Genomic DNA, 23,711 nt, shown 5'->3' on the forward strand with positions numbered 1-23,711 from the left:
TGTACAGTGTGATAAAAAATAACGTTAGATTGATGTGCGCATGCCCTGTCTCCCTTCTAGTCTTTTTTTTTTTATTGCGAAAATGTACATAAGACAGGGAACAAAACATAAGGCACAACCATCATTAATACTGTAAATAATCAACAAAAATATTATACTTACAACATTATAGTAAAAATAAGGGAAAAGATGAAAAAAAAAAACACAAAGAGCAAGAATCAACAGAGAAATATCAAATAAAATATGTTACAATAATAAATATTTGGAGATAGAGAGGCAAAGAGTTTCAGACTTTCGATTTAGATTTTTAAAATACTTAAAACTCTGAAACATTTTTATAAACTCACAAAGAAACACATTAAAGGAGGGCTTACATTTTTTCCATTTACATACATGAATAACAACAATAAAACAAAGTTGACAACATCTGAAAACATAGAATTTAGATCACACTTAATAAAAAAGATATCTTGTATTACAAATGAAGACATTTTTTCCATTTTTATTGATAACCAACTATGAATATCAACCCAGAATTTAGAAGCAACCTCACAATAAAAGAATAGGTTATCAAGTGTTTCAGGAAAAGAATGACAAAAACCACACGGATCCACCTCAAAATTAAATCGTTTCTGTAAAAAATAGTTAACAGGGTAAATCCTAAACATAATTCTGTAATGTGTCTCCTTAACTTTCGGAGCAACTGGATATGTAAGGTAAAAAATGAAAGCTTTATCTCTTACTGGGGCTTCGACTCCCTTCTAGTCTAAACCCATTAGTTGCGTTTAGCCCCAGCACTAAATGAAACTACAACGACCATGAGCAATTTCGGCTATGCGTTTTCCGCTTGTGATTGGATGATGGCCGACGATGGGTTACGTGGCATTGGAGTCGCTGCGCATGCGCAGTTCGCGTTTCACCGGCAGTGTCAAGATGGTGGCAGTCAGAATGCAGTTTACACTTTATTTGGTGTTGTTGTTAAACATTTACAACAGTTTAGTGTCTGCGTTGTATTTTCACATCGGCGAGACTGAAAAGAAATGCTTCATAGAAGAAATCCCGGACGAAACCATGATAATAGGTAAGTAGGAGAAAGAGAATAAGCCAACTTTGCAGTGCACGATAATACCTAGCCTAGTGCTAACTAGCTGGTTTGTAAGGTAGAGTTCATTCGTTGGCAACCAGCTTGACTTCAACTAACAAAAACTAAGTTACAAATGAGCTTTTTGTAGATTATTCAGACAAAATAACATTTAAACGGATATCTACATGCATACTGGGCTGAGAAAGCACCAGTGCTAACTAAAACGCTTTTTAAACATTGAATGAAGTTTTTAAGGTAAGTCAGAGGAAGAGATAATGTTGAAATATCCTGTCCAAGTGACATATAATGCAACACTAAGTGAATATGATATAACTCCTCACTCTAAGATAATGACTTGTGTCTAGTGTATTATTATAAAAAGAAGGATTTGACTTTAATTGATTTCTTTACAACTGTCTAACTTGTGTAATTTTGCCTTAACCAGGTAACTACCGAACACAGCTGTATGACAAGCAGAAAGAAGAGTATTTGCCTGCAACTCAGGGACTTGGGATGTTTGTGGAAGTGAAAGATCCTGATGAGAAGGTCTGTCTGGTTAAAGGTTTTGTGAGTAATAAAAGTCAAGTATGGTGTTTTCATTTGCTTATCTTTTTTTTGTTTTGTTTCAGGTGATCCTGTCCCGCCAGTATGGGTCTGAGGGCAGGTTTATCTTCACCTCTCACACTCCTGGAGAGCATCAAATCTGCTTGCACTCCAACTCCTCCAAATTTGCTCTGTTTGCTGGAGGCATGCTTGTGAGTTTATTTTGTGCACCACTTCTTTTAGTCTACTTAAACTATGCTTATAAATATGCTGTTGAGACAAGTAACTTATTGCAGAATACACAATGCAAATATGTTCCACGCAAACTGGCTAAATATAGTTGTGAGGAACTGAATGTGTTAATCTAAAACACTTTCTGAATACATTTTTATTTTAAAAAATGATTCAAAATATTTTTTTTATTTAAATTGTAATTTAAATGTTTTTACATTATTTAATATACATTTTTAGCATATTAAATGCAAGGAAAGTGTCTAGATTAATGTTTCAATTCATTTTTGTGAAAACAATACGCGTGATAATGTTCCATCATGCAGCGTTGCTCAGATTTATGCAAAAATAGAACAACATACTTATTCTGACCTGTACTTATTAAAATATATCAAACGAAAAAATGATCATACTGAATTGTATTACATTTTAAATGACTAAAAACCTGCTGATTAAAAAAAAAAAAACTATAAAACCTAGTGGTTTGAAGGGGAGTTGTGAAGATTGGTAATGATAAAAATAAATATTCAATGTTATTTTATAATATTAAAATATAATTTAATTTGTTTTTGGAGGCTGCACTGTGATGCCTAAATACTCTTTATGACACTTTATGACATTTTAGTGGGATTCTGTGGTAAAAATGTATGATGGTCATTATTTTTGCTCAGAATAAAAAATTAACAAGTCACATTCTAATGTACAAAAAATGTCAAGCTTTATTAAACTTTTAATATTTTGATATATATCCAGTCTTAAGTTTTTGGACAGTCATTTTATTTAATAAATTTTTTTTATTAAAGAAGTCTCTTCTGCTAACCAAGGCTGCATTTATTTGATCCAAAATACAGCAAAAGGAGTAATATTGTGAAATATTAATACTATTTAAAGTAACTGCTTTGTATTTGAATATATTTTAAAATGTAATTTATTCCTGTGATCAAAGCTGAATTTTCAGCATCATTACTTTAGCTTTTAGTGTCACATGATTCTTCAGAAAGCATTCTAATATGCTGATTATATCTAATTACATATAATGCCTATTATTATCAATATTTAAAACAGTTGAGTACATTTCTTATTAGGATTCTTTGAATAGAAAGATCCAAAGATCAGCCTTTATGTGAAATAAAAAGCTTTTGTAACATTATACACTATACCATTTAAAGCTTAGAGTCAGTATAATTTTATTATTCTTTTTTTGGGGGAAAGAAATTAAAGAAATACTTTTATTTAGCAAGGATGCTTTAAATTGATCAAAAGTGATGTTAAAGACATTTATAATGTGACAAAAGATTTCTATTTTAAATAAACGCTATTCATCAAAGAAACCTGAAAAATTCTTCTCAGCTGTTTTTAACATTAATAATAATGATAAATGTTTTTTGATCAGCAAAACGGCATTAGAATGATTTCTGAAGGATAATGTGACTGGAGCAATGATGCTAAAAATTCAGCTTTGAAATCACAGGAATAAATTGCATTTTAAAATATATTCAGATAGAAAACAGTTTTTTAAAATAGTAAAAATATGTCAAAGTTGTACTGTTTTTGCTGTACTTTGGATCAAATAAATGCAGGCTTGGTGAGCAGAAGAGACTTCTTTAAAAAAAATATTTACTGTCCTAAAACATTTGACTGGTAGTGTGTTTGGGTATACACGCACAAACAAAAAAAAATATTCAGTGGCTACCTATTCACACAGCTTTTGCTTTTGAATTTTCAATACAGCGTGTTCACTTGGACATCCAAGTTGGTGAGCATACAAACAACTATGCAGAAATCGCTGCCAAAGACAAGCTGACGGAGTTGCAGCTGAGGGTGCGACAGCTGATGGAGCAGGTGGATCAGATCCAGAAAGAGCAGAACTATCAGAGGGTAAGTGATCCATTTAGCATCATTGATAGCAGTGTTGGGGGTAACACAAGTTACATAATAATATTACTTTTGCCAAGTAACTAGTATAGTAACACATTACTTTTAAATTGACAAGAAAATATCTGAGTTACTTTTTCAAATAAGTAACACCAGTTACTTTTTCCTCCATTTATTGATTAAAAGCTCTCCTGTCCCCATGTTGAGAGAAATCTTGAATAAGATGTTACTTTCATTCTAGAATAAATGTGAACATGCATTAATTCATCTCACTCCCTAAAAAATAGATACAGTATTTTTCAAAATGAATAAAAACAGTAAAAATTCAAAGCAAACCTGTAATTAAATGTTAAATAATAAAAATATCCTTTATGCATTTAATCCCATTTTATTAACTGTCTTTGCCGCCAACCTTCGATGATCCAGTTCATCCATACTAATAAGCAAAAATTACTTGATAATTTAACATTTGTTTTCCTTTTCTTTTCTTTTTTTTACTGCTAAAGAGTTAACATTTTTTTCTTCTGCGGTCTATTGTACAGACCTGAATTTACTTTTCTCTAAGCCTGAGGCTTTTGCTGTAAAAAGGCTTTTACATTTGCCAAAAATAGAGCTTTTTATATTAAAAACAAACAAGCAGGCCCTGCCCAGATTTAAAAAGTAACGCAAAAGTAACGTACCGCATTACTTTCCATAAAAAGTAACTACAGGTATGTGCCAAAAAATTAGAATATCGAGGTATAAAATGATTGAAGTCCATTTATTTCAATCATTTGCTTCAAATAGTGAAACTTGTATGTTATATTAGTTCGCTACACACAAAGTGAAATATTTCAAGCCTTTTTTTGTTTCAATTTTAATGATTATGGATTAAAGACAAAAAACAAAAAAACAAATCAAGTATCTCACAAAATTAGAATATTTCATGTGACCAATAAAAAAAAGGATCTTAAACACATGTTGGACTTCTGAAAAGTGTGTTAATGTACTGTATTATGTCCTCAGTACTTTGTTGGGCCTCCTTTTGCATTAATTCCAGCATCAAGACAGCGTGACATGGAGGCCATCAGCCTTTGACACAGTTGAGGTGTTATGGTAGCCCAAGTAGCTTTGATATTGGCCTTCAGCTCGTCTGCATTTCGGGGTCTCTGTTCCCTCATCTTCCTTTTGACAATACCCCATAGATTTTCAATGGGGTTTAAGTCAGGCGAGTTTGCCGGCCAATCAAGTACAGTTATTCCAAGTACAGTTATGGCTTTGTGGGCAGGTGACAAATCATGCTGGAAAATAAAATTGTCATCTCCAAAAAGCTTGTTGGCAGCAGGAAGCATGAAGTGCTCTAAAATTTCCTGGTAGACAGCTGCGTTGTCTTTTATCAAGTCCACAGTCAATGGACCCACAACCAGTGTTGTTTTTGACAACCATCTTAGATTTAGTCTTAGTCTTTTGGACTAAAATGCTTATTAGTTTTAGTCAAATTTTAGTACTTCTATATGTGACCCTGGACCACAAAACCAGTCTTAAGTCGCTGGGGTATATTTGTAGCAATAGCCAAAAATACATTGCATGGGTCAAAATTTTTGATTTTTCTTTTATGCCAAAAATCATTAAGAAATTAAGTAAAGTTCATGTTCCATGAAGATTTTTTTTGTAAAATTCCTACTGTAAACATATCAAAATGTAATTTTTGATTTGTAATATGCATTAAGAACCTAATTTGGACAACTTTAAAGGTGATTTTCTCAGTCTTTTTTATTTTTTTGCATCCTCAGATTTCTGATTTCAAATAGACGTATCTCAGTCAAATATTGTCCTATCCTAACAAACCATACATCAATAGAAAGCTTATTTATTGAGCTTTCATATGTATAAATCTCAGTTTTGTCAAATTTAACCTTATGACTGGTTTTGTGGTCTAGGGTCACATATGTGATAGTTTTAGTCCAATTTTAGTCGACGAAAAGTCAAAAAGGTTTTAGTCAAAAAAAGTATTTTAAAAATTAATGTAGGTCAGTTAGTATTTTGCTGTTGGGTAGTGTCACTTATAAGTCACCATTTTCACCAACAATTACAATAATGAAGGAATGGTTTTAGGCATAAAAGACATATATTTGAAATACACCCATAGGTCCTCTCGCCATTTGCGACCACCCTGTGTGCAAACTGCCGCCATCATGGTTAATCGTCTGTCTGTCTGAGTGACAACTATGTGACGTGTTGAGCACTATGTGCGCTGCACGCCAGGTGGTGGGCGTAACCAAACAAGGATAGAATGCCAAAACGGCTTGCCATATTAGTATGGCAAAGAGTATTTAATGCTAAAACGGCTTGCCATAGCGGCAGATACTTTTTAGGTTTTAATTGGCATGCACAATAAGCAGAAATGTCATGCATTTTAAACGTCTGACGGACCACCCACTAACATTTTGGTCTATTCTCGTCTCGTCAATGAAAACTCACACGCGTCTCGTCATGTTTTAGTCATCAACGAGCCATTTTTATCTCGTCATCGTCTCGTTATCGTCATGAAAAAAAGTGATTTCGTCATCGAAAACAACACTGCCCACAACAGCAGATGACATGGCTCCCCAAACCATCACTGACTGTGGAAACTTCACACTGGACTTTAAGCAGCTTGACTTTTGTGCCTCTCTGGTCTTCCTCCTGACTCTGGAACCTTGATTTCCAAATGAAATGCAACATTTGCTTTCATCTGAAAACAGGACTTGGGACCACTGGGCAACAGACTAGTACTTTTTCTCTTTAGCCCAGCACAGACTCTTCTGACATTGTTTTTGGTTCAGGAGTGGCTTGACGCATAATCAAGCTTTTTGGAGATGATGATTTTATTTTCCAGGAAGATCTGGCACCTGCCCACAAAGCCAAAACTACCAATACCTGGTTTAATAGCCATGGAATAACTGTACTTGATTGGCCAGCAAACTCGCCAGATTTGAAAATCTATGGGGTATTGTCAAAAGGAAGATGAGGGAACAGAGACCCCGAAATGCAGACGAGCTGAAGGCCAATATCAAAGCAACCTCGGCTACCATAACACCTCAACTGTGTCAAAGGCTGATGGCCTCCATGTCACACCGCCTTGATGCTGGAATTGGTGCAAAAGAAGGCCCAACAAAGTACTGAGGACATAATACAGTACATTAACACACTTTTCAGAAGTCCAACATGTGTTTAAGATCTTTTTTTATTGGTCACATGAAATATTCTAATTTTGTGAAGTACTGGATTTGTTTTTTTCTGTCTTCAATCCATAATCATCAAAATTGAAACAGATAAAGGCTTGAAATATTTCACTTTGTGTGTAGCGAACTAATATAACATACAAGTTTCACTATTTGAAACAAATGATTGAAATAAATGGACTTTGCCACGATATTCTAATTCTTTAGTAACGTAATTAGTTAAGTTTTTTAGGGAGTAACTTGATATTGTAATGCATTACTTTTAAAAGTCCTTTGCATAAGAGTGATCCTAATCTGAGTCTTTCTCTTCTTCCAGTATCGTGAGGAGCGCTTCAGACAGACGAGCGAAAGCACCAATCAGAGAGTCTTGTGGTGGTCTATCGTCCAGACGCTCATCCTGGTGGCCATTGGCTTTTGGCAAATGAGACATCTGAAGAGCTTCTTCGAGGCCAAGAAATTAGTATAGATCTGTATTTTCTTTTTTTTAACTTGTGATGATTGTCAGTTGATACCGTACACAAAACATTTTGAAGACTGCCTGCTTCATGTGTGGTCAAGACTGCTGAAAAGTCAACATGCTCTCAGTTCAGTTCCCTCCCTAAATTGGCCTCTTTTATCCCGCATCGAGATTCATTTTACACTGCTTGTTTCAGTGCCACGCCCCATGTAATGTGAACCTAGTTTCTGTTCAGAAACGCGTTACTGTTTGGAGGCACTCGAAGCAGTTTACTGCATTCAAAAGGCAAATAATTGCATAGTGGTTGCCTTACCATTTTTTTTATAGCCCTATAATTTGAGTAAATAATATTTGATGAAGACATTAACTATTAACTGGGCTGTGAGTGTGATGTGTTTCCTAAATGACCTTGCTTAAACATTTACAAGACAAAAATACCCGAGTTTATCCTGGTGGCAGGTGTAAATGTATTCTGTTGTTTGGTTATGCAGTAATTAGTATGATATTTAAAGTTTTGCTCAGAGTGAATGTTTCTTGGTGTTTAAATTTTTATTCTTTATGCAATTGGTTGATGTTTTTTTTTTCTTCTATACCCGTTTTATTTTTTTGTTGAGCACCATTGTGGTCAAAAACAGTCAGATCATGTTAGTATTAGGCCTTGTTTCCTTTTGATAACTGCAATTTGATGTTGACCTCAGTGATTTTGAATAAACGTGAACATGTTTCAAACTTATATTCAGATAAATGGATTTATTGTGGTTATCAAAAGGTAAATGTTTATTAATAATAATAAATAAAAGGTTTCCACATCTTATACATTATCATATTTTTCACATCATTTTTTTTTCTTCCCTGTTGTAAACTCCTCAGGTTGATGTAGAAACTTTGATGGTTTATTCACTCTTAAATTGATCAGCCTAGAAGACACTGTAAAAATCTAAAAAGATATTTGTGATTTGCTCGCTTGCTTTTTTCAGTTACCATAGCTGGTGTCATAATGTTTTCTTTAAAAAAATGAGACCGCATGTTGTTTTGAGTGTTTTGTTACGCCTAGGTTATTGCTCACTGAATTACTTTGCCATCACATTTGTATGGTTTAACTTTTGTTTTGGTCATTTTAGTTTATGAACAGCCACAGGGAAATGGGTTTACATTTTTAAGTAGGGAAAGGGCAGGGAAGATTTTGTTGGTGAGAAATCTACCCTGAAATTGCACTCAGAAATAAAGTTTCCCACTCTCCCCAACATTGGCTCGGTTGTCTTCATAACTGTTTGGGTAAAATCGCTTCTACGCCATATTTAATAGTCTATTAAATCATAAGGGTCAATTTTTCGAAATTGAGATTTATACATTATCTAAAAGCTGAATAATTATGCTGTCCATCCATGCATGGTTTGTTGGGATACTATTTGAAAATCTGGAAACTGAGGTTGCAAAAAAATCTAAATATTGAGAAAATCGCCTTTAAACTTCTTAGCAATGCATATTACTTATCAAAACATAAGTTTTGATATATTTATGGTAGAAAATTTACAAAATATGTTAATGGAACAATATCTTTATTTAATACCCTAATGATTTTTGGCATAAAAGAAAAATCGATCATTTTGACGTATATACAATGTATTTTTGGCTATTGCTACAAATATACCCGTGCTACTTAAGGTTTTGTGGTCCAGACAGAGTCACATATTTTATTTAACAGTTGTAAAACGAACTACTATTTAATTACCAGTTAACAACATCTGATTCGTGATCAAATCTTTCTTTGATGCAGATCTTTTCAGTTAATCGGTTGAACCGTTTCACCTAGCCGGTCTAAAGGATTTACAAAATTGTTTTATATATTGGTTAAAACTTGCAAAAGTGATTTTTTTAGCTAATAAATATAAATATTTTGTTTAATATATAAAAATAATAAATTCAACGTTCTGTAATGCGCCAAATAACTGTTTTACGAGCTAAATGCAACAAACTGAATGCAACGCATAATTGTATAAGAATAATATTTTTTTTTAATTTATGTTCTTTTATTTATTTATTTTTATTACAAACTACAACAATAACATACAAATATAACAAGACATCCAATTAAAAATAATAATAATAAATCGGGTTTGCTATTTACATTTTAGATATCAACACATGAATAATATTTTTTTTTAATTAAGTTAATGGCTCGTTCCGTTCCGTTTTAACCCTGTAAAGCCTGATATATTGAATAATAGTATTGAAAAATATTTATTAATTTGTTATTTGTTATTAATATTTATTAATTATTAATTATTATATTAAATTGATGTTTATTGAAACTTTAGAGAGGAAAAGTCAATTAAATGTTAGCATATATGATGCATTCATTTTTTATAGTTCATACAGCATAATTTATTACAAACTACAACAAAAAACATATACAAATGTAACAAGACATCCAAATAAAATCATTAAAAAAGGGTTTGCAATTTACATTTTAAATAACATAATTGTAATTATTATGTATGTAATTATTGTAATAATAATAATATATACTTTTAATTTATGTTCTTTTATTTTTTATTACAAACTACAACAAAACATATACAAATATAAGAAGACATCCAATTAAAATAAAATAAATAAAAATAAACAAAAGAAACAGGTTTGCTATTTACACTTTAGATATCAACGCACACATAATTAAACACTTTTATTATTAAAACCTTGCGTAATAAACGTATTAAACAGTGCTTTGTACCAACCATGAATCTTTAATGCAGCGTGTAATATTCTAATGAATAAAATAGTCACTGAATCATTTTACCCGATTCATTAAAATGAATCGAAAGAACCGATTCGCAGAAAAGAATCGAACTTCCCATAGTTGCTCGTTAGTGAGTCATATTTGTAAATTTATTGTATTACCACACTCTGTTTACCTCTGTCCTTTGGTTACCTTCGCTTTACGGATATAACAGTTTTAATACATTTCTGATCATATTTGTACAGGTAGGAACTATATTCCGTACGTTGTTTCCAGAGGAGTATTTCAAAGACGGACGTTTGTAGCCAGCGTGTGATTTTTTTCTTTTGTCACAGTTGCTACTTAAGTTTTTAAACGTTTACCGGCAATGACGATCTTTATAAAACAAACGGAAATTATATAACATATCTGCGGCTTGTAACACACGTCAAAGTAATTCAGACGGATGCGTTTCCGAAAAATCATTAACAGTTACCGTTAGCTCTTTCCGTGCGCTTGTTTTTTTTTGTCGTACCGTCATGAGTGACTATAACTGAACTTACAGTATTTTCTAATCATCCCTAACAAGCATGAAATAGGTTTATTATTGTGCTTTACGCATGATAGATTGACTAGCGTTGAGTCTACTATGAAAGAAATCCTTTAAACCGAGCTCTAGGAAGAATGGGATTTGAAGTTGCAAGTCATTTGTGATGGAAAGAGACACAAGACACTGTTGCAAAATGGGAATTTGATTTTTAACATGTAACTTAACGTTAGATGATATCGTCTGAAGCTCAAGGCTGAAATATTTGTGAAGATATTGCGATTACTTGCGTGGTACAGGGTTGAACCGAAAGGTACGAAGATGATGTACTCTTCACGGAGAAAACCGGTGCTGTATTTTAAAGATGATAGAAGGTAAGAGCTTTACTCAAAAACATGCATATCAACATTTAAAGGAGTAGTTCACTTTCACAACAAAAATGTACAGATAATGTACTCACCCCTTTGTCATCCAAGATGTCCATGTCTTTCTTTCTTCCTTCAGTCGTGAGGAAATTGTTTTTTTGAGGAAAACATTTCAAGATTTCTCTCCATGTACAGTGCCTTGCAAAAGTATTCATACCCCTTCATTTTTGTCAGGTTTTGTTGCAGCATTATGTTAAACTGCTTTAAATTAGTTTTTCCCCACATCAATTTACACTCCATACACCATAATAATGACAAAGCAAAAACCAGATTTGCAAATTTTACAAATGTATTAAAAATAAAACACTGAAATAAGTACATTGCATAAGTATTCATACCCTTAACTCAGTACATAGTTGAGTTGAAGCACCTTTACAGCCTCAAGTCTTTCTGGGTATGATGTGACAAGCTTTGCACATCTGCATTTGGCAATTATCTGCCATTCTTTGCCTCACCTTTTCACCTCTCAAGCTCCGTCAGCTTGGATGGGGGCTGGCAGACATTTTCTAGAGTCCTAGTTGTTCCAGTCGTCTTCCATTATGGATAATGGAGGCTACATGCTTCTGTAAACCTTCAATGCAGCAGAATTTTTTTCTGAACTCTTCCCTAGATCATTGTCTTAATGCAAGTCTGTCACTGAGCTCTACAGGCAGTTATCTTGACCTCAGGACTTGGTTTTTGCTCTGATATGCATTTTCAGCTGTTAGACCTTTTCTGAGAGGTGTGTGCCTTTCTAAATCATGCTCAATCAAATGAATTAGCCACAGTTTAACTCCACTCCAAGTGTAGTAACATCTAAAAGCAATATGAATGCTCTTGAGCTAGATTTCGAGTGTCCCAGAAAAGGGTATGAATACTTATGTAACAGGATCTTTTCAGTTTTTTATTTTTAATAAATTTGCACAAATGTTAAAAACCTATTTTTTTGCTTTGCCATTATGGAGTAGGGAGTGATGTGGGAGAAAAAGTAATTTAAAGTAGTTTAACATAAGGCAGCAACATAACAAAATGTGAAGAAAAAAAAATGAAGGGGTATGAATAATTTTGCAAGGCACTGTAATGGACTTCTATGGTGCCCTCGAGTTTGAACTTCCAAAATGCAGCTTCAAAGGGCTCTAAATGATCACAGCTGAGGAAAGAAGAGTCTTATCTAGCAAAACGATGGGTTATTTTCTAAAAAAAAATTACAATTTATATACTTTTTAACCTCAAATGCTTGTCTAGTTAGGCAAGATGAGCTTTTGAGATAAAAAAAAAAAAGTTGTAAATGTTTTTAGAAAATAACCTATCATTTAGCTAGATAAGACCCTTTTTCCTAGGGCTGCACGATTAATCGCACAATGTTGTGAGGTGCGTTTAGTCAATGAAGCCGGTACTTTGATTAGTATTAAATCTCCATCACGTGCGTTCAGCTGGAGCGTTCAGAGGCGTAAATCACTGACAAGCTACACCAAATCGCTTTGGCGTAGCTTGTCAGTGCCTCACAACATCGTGCAATTAATCGTGCAGCCCTACTTTTTCCTCGGCTGGGATCATTTACAGCCCTTTGAAGCTGCATTTTGGAAGTTCACCATAGAAGTCCATTATATGGAGAGAAATCCTGAAATGTTTTCCTCAAAAAACAGCATTTCTTTAAGACTGAAGAAAGAAAGATATGAACATCTTGGATGACAAGGGGTGAGTACATTATCTGTAAATTTTTGTTCTGAAAGTGAACTACTCCTTTAATGTCTGTTCATTTCAATATGATCTTCTGATAGCTGAGTTGTTGTGTCTATGGGTTTGTAAAAGCTTCTGTGTGAATGAAGACAAATCTTAGCTTGCTTTTAGTTGTTTCATGTGTTTCATCATTTCAAGAAGTGAAAGTCAAAGGGTGCAGCGACATGAAGAGGTTCAGTGAGTATGAGGCATATGTTGAGATGTGTGAAGAGTTTAACCCTGTAAAGCCTGATATATTGAATAATATTCAGAAAAAATATTTATTTATTTGATTAAATTGACCTGTTTAATGAAACCTTAGACAAATTACAAGGAAAATCAATTAGATGTTTGCATATATATAATGAATTTGTTTTTATGGTTCTTATAGCGTGACATAATGAGAATGTGGAGCTCAAACTTGGAGTGGAAACACACAAGCTTTATTGCTAACAATAAGCCTAAAAAAATCAATAAAGATCTCACTGCAAAAAACATATGAATTAATTCAATTACACTCAAAATGTATAAGTTGACAAAGTGTGTGTAGTAGATTGTGTACAACAAATTTTTAAGTTAAGAGATACTTTAGAGGCCTACCAGGCAAAAGTTTTTGAACAACAAGATTTTTAAAGTTTTTTTAAAGAAGTCTTTTCTGCTCACCAAGCCTGCATTTATTTGATCTGAAGTACAGTCATGGCCAAAAGTTTTGAGAATGACACAAATATTAGTTTTCACAAAGTTTGCTGCTAAACTGCTTTTAGATCTTTGTTTCAGTTGTTTCTGTGATGTACTGAAATATAATTACAAGCACTTCATACGTTTCAAAGGCTTTTATCAACAATTACATGACATTTATGCAAAGAGTCAGTATTTGCAGTGTTGGCCCTTCTTTTTCAGGACCTCTGCAATTCGACTGGGCATGCTCTCAATCAACTTCTGGGCCAAATCCTGACTGATAGCAACCCATTCTTTCATAATCACTTCTTGGAGTTTGTCAGAATTAGTGGGTTTTTGTTTGTCCACCCGCCTCTTGAGGATTGACCACAAGTTCTCAATGGGATTAAGATCTGGGGAGTTTCCAGGCCATGGACCCAAAATGTCAACGTTTTGGTCCCCGAGCCACTTAGTTATCACTTTTGCCTTATGGCACGGTGCTCCATCGTGCTGGAAAATGCATTGTTCTTCACCAAACTGTTGTTGGATTGTTGGAAGAAGTTGCTGTTGGAGGGTGTTTTGGTACCATTCTTTATTCATGGCTGTGATTTTGGGCAAAATTGTGAGTGAGCCCACTCCCTTGGATGAGAAGCAACCCCACACATGAATGGTCTCAGGATGCTTTACTGTTGGCATGACACAGGACTGATGGTAGCGCTCACTTTTTCTTCTCCGGACAAGCCTTTTTCCAGATGCCCCAAACAATCGGTAAGAGGCTTCATCGGAGAATATGACTTTGCCCCAGTCCTCAGCGGTCCATTCTCCATACTTTTTGCAGAAATCAATCTGTCCCTGATGTTTTTTTTGGAGAGAAGTGGCTTCTTTGCTGCCCTTCTTGACACCAGGCCATCTTCCAAAAGTCTTGGCCCTCACTGTGCGTGCAGATGCGCTCACACCTGCCTGCTGCCATTCCTGAGCAAGCTCTGCACTGGTGGCACTCCGATCCCGCAGCTCAATCCTCTTTAGGAGACAATCCTGGCACTTGCTGGACTTTCTTGGACACCCTGAAGCCTTCTTAACAATGCAGTGCAAAGTTTTTTTTTCGGGTTTAAGTTCATTTTCATTGCAATGAAGGACTATGCAATTCATCTGATCACTCTTCATAACATTCTGGAGTATATGCAAATTGCTATTATAAAAACTTGAGCAGCGACTTTTCCAATTTCCAGTATTTATGTAAATCTCCAAACTTTTGGCCACGACTGTACAGTAAAACTGTAAAATATTTTTGCTATTTAAAATAAATTTTCTATTTGATTATATTGTAAAATTTAATTTATTCCTGTGATTTCAAAGCTGAATTTTTAGCATCATTACTCCAGTCTTAAGTGTCACATGAACCTTCAGAATCTTTCTAATATTCCGATTTGCTGCTCAAAAACATTTATTATTATTATTATTATAATCATGTTGAAAACAGCTGAGTAGAATTTGTTTTCAGGTTTCTTTGATGAATAGAAAGTTCAGAAGAACAGCATTTATCTGAAGTAGAAATCTTTTGTAACATTATAAATGTCTTTGTCATCACTTTTGATCAATTTAAAGCATCCTTACTAAATAAAAGTATTAATTTCTATAATTCCTTTTCCAAAAAAAAAAAAAAAACTGACTCCAAGCTTTTGTTACAAAAGCTTTTTATTTCAGATAAATGCTGATCTTTGGATCTTTCTATTCATCAAAAATCTGACTATAAAATTATCAGCTTTGATCACAGGAATGAATTACATTTTAAAATAGATTCAAATATAAAACGGTTATTTTAAAAAGCAAAACTTTTTCAAAATTTTACTGTTTTTGCTGTACTTTGAATGAAATAAATGCAGGCTTGGTAAGCAGAAGTATGAAATATGATACCATAGGCTTTATAGGGTTAAGTCTGATTGAGCAAGACCAGTTATATAAAGATGCATGAGGTCCTTGAGGATCAACAACACATGTTTGTCAACCAAAATGACTAATGCTCTTGGTAGCATATTGTAATTTTGATTTCCTGGCTCACTGAAAGTATATACTTAAACTTCTAGCAGGCATACACATTTAAAACTGATACTATTTGTCTTCTGGGAAAACTAACCTAAAGTATTGATGACTTATCTTGCACTCCACTCAAGTGCTCTCTAGAATGTGAATGTCTCTCCAACTAATACTGCTTAAAGGTACAGTCACATTAGTGAAATTTTGTGGGGGGAGAAGGCCTATTGTCAGCTGTAATAATGTATGAAGCACTGCTTATGTGAAAACAAGTAGGTTTCTATTGATCAATACAACAAATTTAGATTTTACCTTCAAAAATGAGCCAAACAATGCTAAATGTGACTGCACCTTAAAGGAACACTCCACTTTTTTTGGAAATAGGCTCATTCTCCAACTCCCCCCGAGTTAATAAGTTGAGTTTTACCGTTTTGAAATCCATTCAGCCGTTCTCCTGTTCTGGCGATACCACTTTTAGCATAGCTTAGCATAGATCATTGAATCCTATTAGACCAATAGCATCGCATTCAAAAATGACCAACGAGTTTCCATATTTGTTGTATTTAAAACTTGACTCTTCTGTAGTTATATCGTGTACTAAGACCGGTGGAAATGCAAAGCTGCGAGTTTCTAGGCTGATAAGATTAGGAACTACATTTCCATTCCGGCGTAATAGTCAAGGAAGTTTGCTGCCGTAATATGGCCGAAGCAGGCGGAGTATTATCAGAAATGAGTTCCCAGCTAGTTTAGCATTTGCACATGTGCTGCGTGGTATTACTGCTCCTGCTTCGGCCTTATTACGGCAGCAAACTTCCTTGACTATTACGCCGGAATGGAAGTGTAGTTCCTAATCTTATCAGCCTAGAAACTCGCAGCTTTGCATTTCCACCGGTCTTAGTACACGATATAACTACAGAAGAGTCAAGTTTTAAATAGGACAAATATGGAAACTCGTTGGTCATTTTTGAACGTGATGCTATTGGTCTAATAGGATTCAATGATCTATGCTAAGCTATGATAAAAGTGATATCGCCAGAACAGGAGAACGGCTGAATGGATTTCAAAACGGTAAAACTCAACTTATTAACTCGGGGGGAGTTGGAGAATGAGCCTATTTCCAAAAAAAGTGGAGTGTTCCTTTAATGCTGACTTGTGTTTGATTTGTCCCAGCACTAACTCCTGTTTTAAAGGGAAATACGTCAACTGTGTGCATTGGGCAATTTAATGAGGTTGTTAAAGTTTTTGGAGTGTTTAACTAATGGCGCTTTTCCACTACACAGTACCAGCTCGACTCGGCTCGCCTCGGCTCGACTCGACTCGGCTCGACTCGGCTCTGTTTGGTTTTCCACTGTGTAAAAGTTGTACCTGTACCTCCACAATAGTACCTGGTTGTCATAGCGACGCTGCAAGAAACTGCCGTGATGTAATCTTCTACGCGACACACACCCGCTGTCTGCACCTCCTCGTTTGACCACGGCGTATTCTTCCGAGTTGCCATAATATGTAATGGATTGGATATGTCACGCAATCTCTGGCCAAACTTTTTAAAAATGGCGGGGTTATTCTGGATACTATTGCTGGTGCGTGCAATGATGACGCAGTGAATAGTGACGATTCTCTCTGACCAATCAGCAGTCTGCTGTGTTTTCACGTCACATTTTAGTATCGCCTTAGCTCGCCTCAGCTCGCTTGGAACCTCGCCGGAGGTGGTACGAAAAAAAGTACCTGGAAGCCGGTACAGGTACAACTTTTACACAGTGGAAAACCAAACAGAGCCGAGTCGAGTCGAGCCGAGGCGAGCTGAGGCGAGCTGGTACTGTGTAGTGGAAAAGCGCCATAAGTGTTGACCACTGAGTTTTTGTTTTGCAGGAACTGTTTTGTTGTCCATTTATTCAGTTTTTGAAAGCAGCATAATTATTTAGAGGTTTAACACAAATGTATTTATGTTTCCAGTTTTCTCTCAAGGAAATGCACCATCTGGAAGCTCTTCGGCCTCTGCATGCTGTTCGTTTTGGGGTCTCTCCTTTGGGTGCAGCTGACTTGTTCAGGAGACATGAGCCAGACGGCGGGGTACAGTCACCTTCCTCACCAGCCCTGTCCTGTAGAGAGACAGTCCTCCTCTGCTGATGACCCATCCTGGGGACCTCACAAAATGGCCCTCATCGTGCCATTCAGAGAGCGCTTTGAAGAGCTGCTTGTGTTTGTTCCTTATATGCACGCTTTCCTCAACAAAAAGAAGATACGGCATAAAATATTTATTGTAAACCAACTGGATCACTTCCGGTGAGTAACTTTCATGGCTGAAATGGTGTAGTATCGTTAAAATTTCATGTGATCTGTAGAATGTGACCCTGGACCAGAAAACCATTCTTAAAGCAGTAGTTCAGTTATAGAACAAAAATTTACAGATAATGTAGTCACCCCCTTGTTATCCAAGATGTTCCTGTCTTTCTTTCTTCAGTCGTAAAGAAATTGTTTTTTGAGGAAAACATTTCAGAATTTCTCTCCATATAATGGACTTCTATGGTGCCCCCGAGTTTGAACTTCCAAAATGCAGATTCAAAGGGCTCGATCACAGCCGAGGAAAAAAGGATCTTATCTAGCAAAACGATGGGTTATTCTCTAAAACAAAAAAAGACAATTTATAAACTTTTTAACCTTAAATGCTTGTCTTGTCTAGCTCGGCAAGACGAGCGTTTGAGATTAAAAAGTATATAAGTTGGAAAAGTTTTTAGAAAATAACCCATTGTTTCGCTAAATAAGACCCTTCTTTCTTGGCTGGGATCATTCAGAGCCCTTTGAAGCTGCATTTAAACTGCATTTTGGAAGTTCAAACTCGGGGGCACCATAGAAGTCCACTATATGGAAAGAAATCCAGAAATGTTTTCTTCAAAAAACATAATTTCCTTACGACTGAAGAAAGACATGAACATCTTGGATGACAAGGGGGTGAATACATTATTTGTACATTTTTGTTCTGGAAGTGAACTAGGGGTGAGCGGGGCACAACCTAACGCGGGGTTAATTGTAACACACGTGGTTCAAATATTTCCACACACGCTAGCATAACCAAATTTACGGTATTTACCAGTTGCCATAGCAACACTATGCAGAGAAAAAAGAGCGCCAAAATTCAAAAGCCTTTTGAAGATATCGCTGAATATTTATTTTACCATAGTAAAAGTACATTTATGGCTGAAGTAAACTTTTCATTTCAGTTTTTAGTATTTATTTAAAATTAGACAAATCTGCTATTATTTTAATCTCTAATTTGTTGTTTATCAGTTTAGATAGTGTCTTCTGCTGGTTTGCGAAGCATTAATAAACTATGTTTTAACCTCCAGTGGCGCAGATGGGGAACGTTGTAACACTGTGTGACAATATGCCCCGCTTTTATTAAACTAGGCTATTCTATGACATTAGCGATGCAATTTACACTATTGACTTCTAAGGATTTTGATAAGAAACCACAAGAAACAGGTGAATAAAGGCTGACAATCAATGTTTAATGTTCAGATGTTATTATTTCAACAACTGTAAAGCATTTTGGCTCGTTTACATGTGTGATGTTCTATGAGAGCTGTGTGTGGAGGGATGGGAGTGTTTTTCTGAATGTCTAAATGTGTTTCATTTATTTGTCCACATTGTTTTGAACTACTGTCCAGCTGTGTGTTGCGATCAGGGCCGTTCAAAGCATTGTTGCGATGTGTTCATTGTCAAACTCCAAAATTAGATTATTTTTATTTTTTTTAAAAACGTCATTACTTCATTTGAAAAAGTTAACACATGTATTTCACTGACAAAATATTTTAGTTTGTTGTGTATATTTTTTTCATTCGATCAGATAACATTTTAAGCTGTCATATGGTCGTGTTACAACGTGCCCCTCAGATGTTACAATGTACCCCACCTACGGGGCATGTTGTCACGTTTCGCTTCCTTTCTTTCTTTCGAGGTAAATAACGAAAAACCTATACACTGTAAATATGAAACAAAGCGATATATTTGTTCTAGACAAGAGTGAAAATAGCGTGGATAAAAATTGTACTCTGAACCCCAAGTGGATTTACATAAACCGCTAAATTCAAAAAGTGTTAGGTTGTGCCTCGCTCTCCCCTACTCCTTTGAGGTCAATATTTAGATTTTTTTTTTTTTTGCACCCTCAGATTCCAGATTTTCAGATAGTTGTATCTCAGCCAAATATCCTATGCTAACAAACCATACATCAATGGAAAGTTATTTATTTAGCTTTTAGATGGTGTATAAATTTCAATTAAAAAAAATTTACCCTTACGACTGGTTTCATGGTCCAGGGTCACATATAATATTTGTTATTTTTACTAAAAAGCAATATCCATTGCACAACAATTTGTATCCATGCTTTTCAGGTTCAATCGGGCGTCTCTTATTAACGTTGGGTATTTGGAAAGCGGTAATGACACGGATTACATTGCGATGCACGATGTGGACTTGTTGCCTGAAAATGAGGATCTGAACTATGGATTTCCAAAAGAGGGTCCCTTCCATGTTGCCTCGCCTGAGCTTCATCCCTTATATCATTATAAGACGTATGTGGGGGGAATCCTGCTGCTCACTAAGAAACATTATTATCTGGTAAGAAACCTGAATACTTTAGAGTATTGATTACTGTTTCTGAAGAGAATGTGTTTACAAGTTACAATCGTGTGTCATTTGTGTCTGAAGTGCAATGGGATGTCAAACCGATTCTGGGGATGGGGACGAGAAGATGACGAGTTTTTCAGACGACTGAAAACAGCTGATCTTAAGGTACATTATATTGTTCAGGGGGGAAAAAAATGCTATATTTATACTATATTTCTGATTTGATAAATCATTTTTAAATAATTTTAAATCATCTTTACAATTTAAATATCTGCAGCTTTTTAGGCCAACGGGTATTACTACAGGAACTAAAACATTTAGACACATCCATGATCCAGGCTGGAGGAAGCGAGATCAGAAGCGGATCGCTGCACAAAAGCAGGTAAAGCTAAATCTGTACTATATAAACATGTTTTTTATTTATTTTTTTTATTTTAAAGAAGTCTCTTCTGCTCACAAGCCTGCATTTTTAATATTTAAAATAACTGTTTTTCTATGTAAATATATTTGAAAATGTAATTTATTCCTGTGATCAAAGCTAAATTTTCAGGGTCATTGCTGATATTATTATCAATATTTAAAACCATTGAGTCGATTTTTTTTTCAGGATTCTTTGACGAATAGAAAGATCCAAAGATCAGCATTTATCTGAAATAAAACGCTTACCTTTCAACATCTTGAAGTCAGTATAATGTTCTTTTTTTGGGATGAAAGAAATTATATAATTAATACTTTAATTTATCAGTGATGCTTTAAATTGATCAAGTGTTGATAAAGACATTTATAATGTAATAAAAGATTTCTACTTGAGATAAATGCTGTTCTTCTGAACTTTCTATTCATCAAAGAAACCTGAAAAAATGTACTCTGCTGTTTTCAACATTATAATAATGTTTTTTGATCAGAAAATCAGAATATAAGAATAATTTCTGAAGGATCATGTGACACTGAAGACTGTAGTAATGCTGCTAAACATTTAGCTTTGAAATCACAGGAATAAATTACATTTTAAAATGTATTCAAATAGAAAACAGTTATTTTAAATAGTAAAAATATTTAAAAAATGTTTTTGCTGTGCTTTGGATCAAATAATGCAGGCTTGGTGAGCAGAAGAGACTTCTTTACGAAAACATTAAAAATCTTACTGTTAAAAAACTTTTGTCTGGAAGTGTATATCATATAAAATTCAGCAATGTAAACATTATGGTTATGGTTATTATAGTTATTTTCGTTTCTTTTACTGAAGTTTGTTTATTGTTATCTGAAATTATTTAAAGCTCTTTAACAAATAAACATAAACTGTGGTTACATATTATTTTCATTACTAGCTAAATTATTATTAGTATTTTTATTATCAGTAATATTAATAATAAATTAATCTAAAATACATGATTTGCATATGTAAACTCTACTTTATACTATTTTAAAAGCTCTTGAAGTCTGTAAAGACTAGACAAAATGGTAACTAGTAAATCTACGTATTTACTAGTACCTTTCAAAAGTTAGAGGTTTAGTAAAATTAATATTTAAATTTTTTAACAAGGATGCATTAGAAAAAGATGTTTTAAATGCTGTTCTTTTGAACTTTACATTCATCAAACAATCCTGAAAAAATGCGTCATGCTTCCAAACAAAAAAGCAACACAACTGTTTTTAACATTAATAACAATAATAAATGTTTCTTGAACAGCAAATCAGCATCTCAGAATGATTTCTGAAGGACCATGTGACGCTGAAGACTGGAGTAATGATGCTGAAAATTCAGCTTTGCATCACAGAAATAAATTACATTTTAAAATATATTCAAATAGAAAACCCTTACTTTAAATTGCAATTTTTTTTTTACAGTATTTCTGTGTTTCTAACTTGATGGTTAGAAACTTCTAAAACATTTTAAACATCTTGCATTAGAAAAAGATGTTTATAGTGTTACAAAAGGTTTCCATTCTTAAATGCTGTTCTTTTGAACTTTACATTCATCAAACTTTCCTAAAAAAGTGTGTCATGGCTTCCAAACAAAAAAGCAACACAACCGTTTTTAACATTAATAACAATAATAAATGTTTCTTGGCCAGGAAATCAGCATATTAGAATGATTTCTGAAGGAGTAATGATGCTGAAAAGTCAGCTTTGCATCACAGGAATAAATTACATTTTAAAATATATTCAAATAGAAAACACTTATTTTAAATTGCAATTTTTTACAGTATTTCTGTGTTTCTACTTGATCGTTAGAAACTTCTAAAACATTTTGCAGACCAGTTTCAAGCTTTTTCAATCACATCAGTTTGGTTTATTTGATAGTTTTTACAACATTACTTTTATTATAAAATGTGGAAAATAGTAATAATAAAGGGTAGATGTTTTCTTCTTTTGATGTGTTCGATATCTATCTCATGACACTTTTTCATCTGTCTTGTGTTTTTTAAGGAGCAGTTTAAGGTGGATCCAGAAGGTGGCCTGACTAACCTCCGCTACAAGGTGGAGTCCAGAAAGGAAGTGACCATCAGCGGAGCTCCATGTACTGTCATCAACACCTTTCTAGAGTGTGACCTCGACGAGACGCCATGGTGCCAGTCCAACTAATATGCTTAAACAGGACGTGTAAAAGCCAGAATGATACGGATTCTGTGGTCAGCAGGAAGGCTTTCACAGATTATTGGTGCCAGTCACACTTGAAAACCAAAAGGACTTGAATATGTGACTGAGGGGAAACTTTTCTCTAAGGTTTTATTTTTATAGGACAGTGTTGTTGACTTCATCCATGATGAAGCGCTGCCTCATTTTCGAACCGAACTATGGACCAACGTCAGGTACTGCACTGAGTGAGCATCCAAATGTTTTTAATGATGAGTTTTATAATATTGTAGTTGTAGCAGTGGCCTGTTTTGGACTGTTTCTCTTAGTGCAATTGAGTATTTGCTCAGCCGTGTCTTGACAGAATTGAGTTTCTTTTTCGCTTGAATTCAAAATCACGTCTTGAAAAGGACAATGTTATTATATATATTTGAAAAGGGTTTGAGGGTACTTGAATTCTATTTGCACATTATTCAGTATTTATATAAAGACAAAGGTTTCCTAAATTTAGTCTTTGTACTTTTCTCCCATGTTTCAGAATGCATGGAATGCTGTTACGACTTACACTCACAGGATTATATACAGATCTTATGAACTGAAGGCATGAAGCTATATCCAAAAAACATCTCGCAGTGCAAATAAAATTCGGACATGACATAGTTTATATTGGCAAAGCCTGAAATTAAACTGTGAGTCAGTACTCTGTCCAAACTACGATGTTATTGTGCCTGTGGCAACAAACTGCTGCTCAACTGCACAGAACACGTTTGCCAAAAAATAAAGAGAATATGACTCTATGCCATTGCAATTACTCTTGTTTTTTACAGGGTACTACCTCAGATTCACCAGAAGAGCAATGTCAATAACACAAGGCAGATTTGTGTACATTTGTGCTGGATTTTAATGAACTACTGTCTAATTTAATTTTAAGCAAATTATTAACCGCTGATAGTCGTTTTAATGGTTGTTCAGGCCTAAACTTTGTTACATTTTGATCTAATTTGATTCTTATTAGCTTTCAAGCCTTCTAAAGTTGTATGT

General features: G+C 34.5%; 2 protein-coding genes across 2 annotated transcripts; both read left to right on the plus strand.

Moving 5' to 3' along the window:
• The first annotated feature begins 925 nt into the window (after nt 1–925).
• Nucleotides 926–8,637, plus strand: tmed9 (transmembrane p24 trafficking protein 9). The gene is made up of 5 exons (XM_073820741.1): nt 926–1,081; nt 1,530–1,630; nt 1,714–1,839; nt 3,590–3,736; nt 7,253–8,637. The coding sequence occupies exons 1-5, from the start codon at nt 934–936 to the stop codon at nt 7,400–7,402; spliced, it is 672 nt and encodes a 223-aa protein (XP_073676842.1). The 5' UTR covers nt 926–933; the 3' UTR covers nt 7,403–8,637.
• Nucleotides 8,638–10,350: 1,713 nt separating this feature from the next.
• b4galt7 (xylosylprotein beta 1,4-galactosyltransferase, polypeptide 7 (galactosyltransferase I)) lies at nt 10,351–23,467 on the plus strand. Its single transcript, XM_073820734.1, has 6 exons — nt 10,351–11,033; nt 17,424–17,753; nt 19,859–20,084; nt 20,175–20,258; nt 20,371–20,475; nt 22,524–23,467. Exons 1-6 carry the CDS (start codon nt 10,981–10,983, stop codon nt 22,677–22,679), a joined length of 954 nt encoding a protein of 317 aa, XP_073676835.1. The 5' UTR covers nt 10,351–10,980; the 3' UTR covers nt 22,680–23,467.
• Nucleotides 23,468–23,711: the final 244 nt, after the last annotated feature.

This window comes from Garra rufa, chromosome 16 (assembly GCF_049309525.1).
Source record: "Garra rufa chromosome 16, GarRuf1.0, whole genome shotgun sequence".
Taxonomy (NCBI): Eukaryota; Metazoa; Chordata; class Actinopteri; order Cypriniformes; family Cyprinidae; genus Garra; species Garra rufa.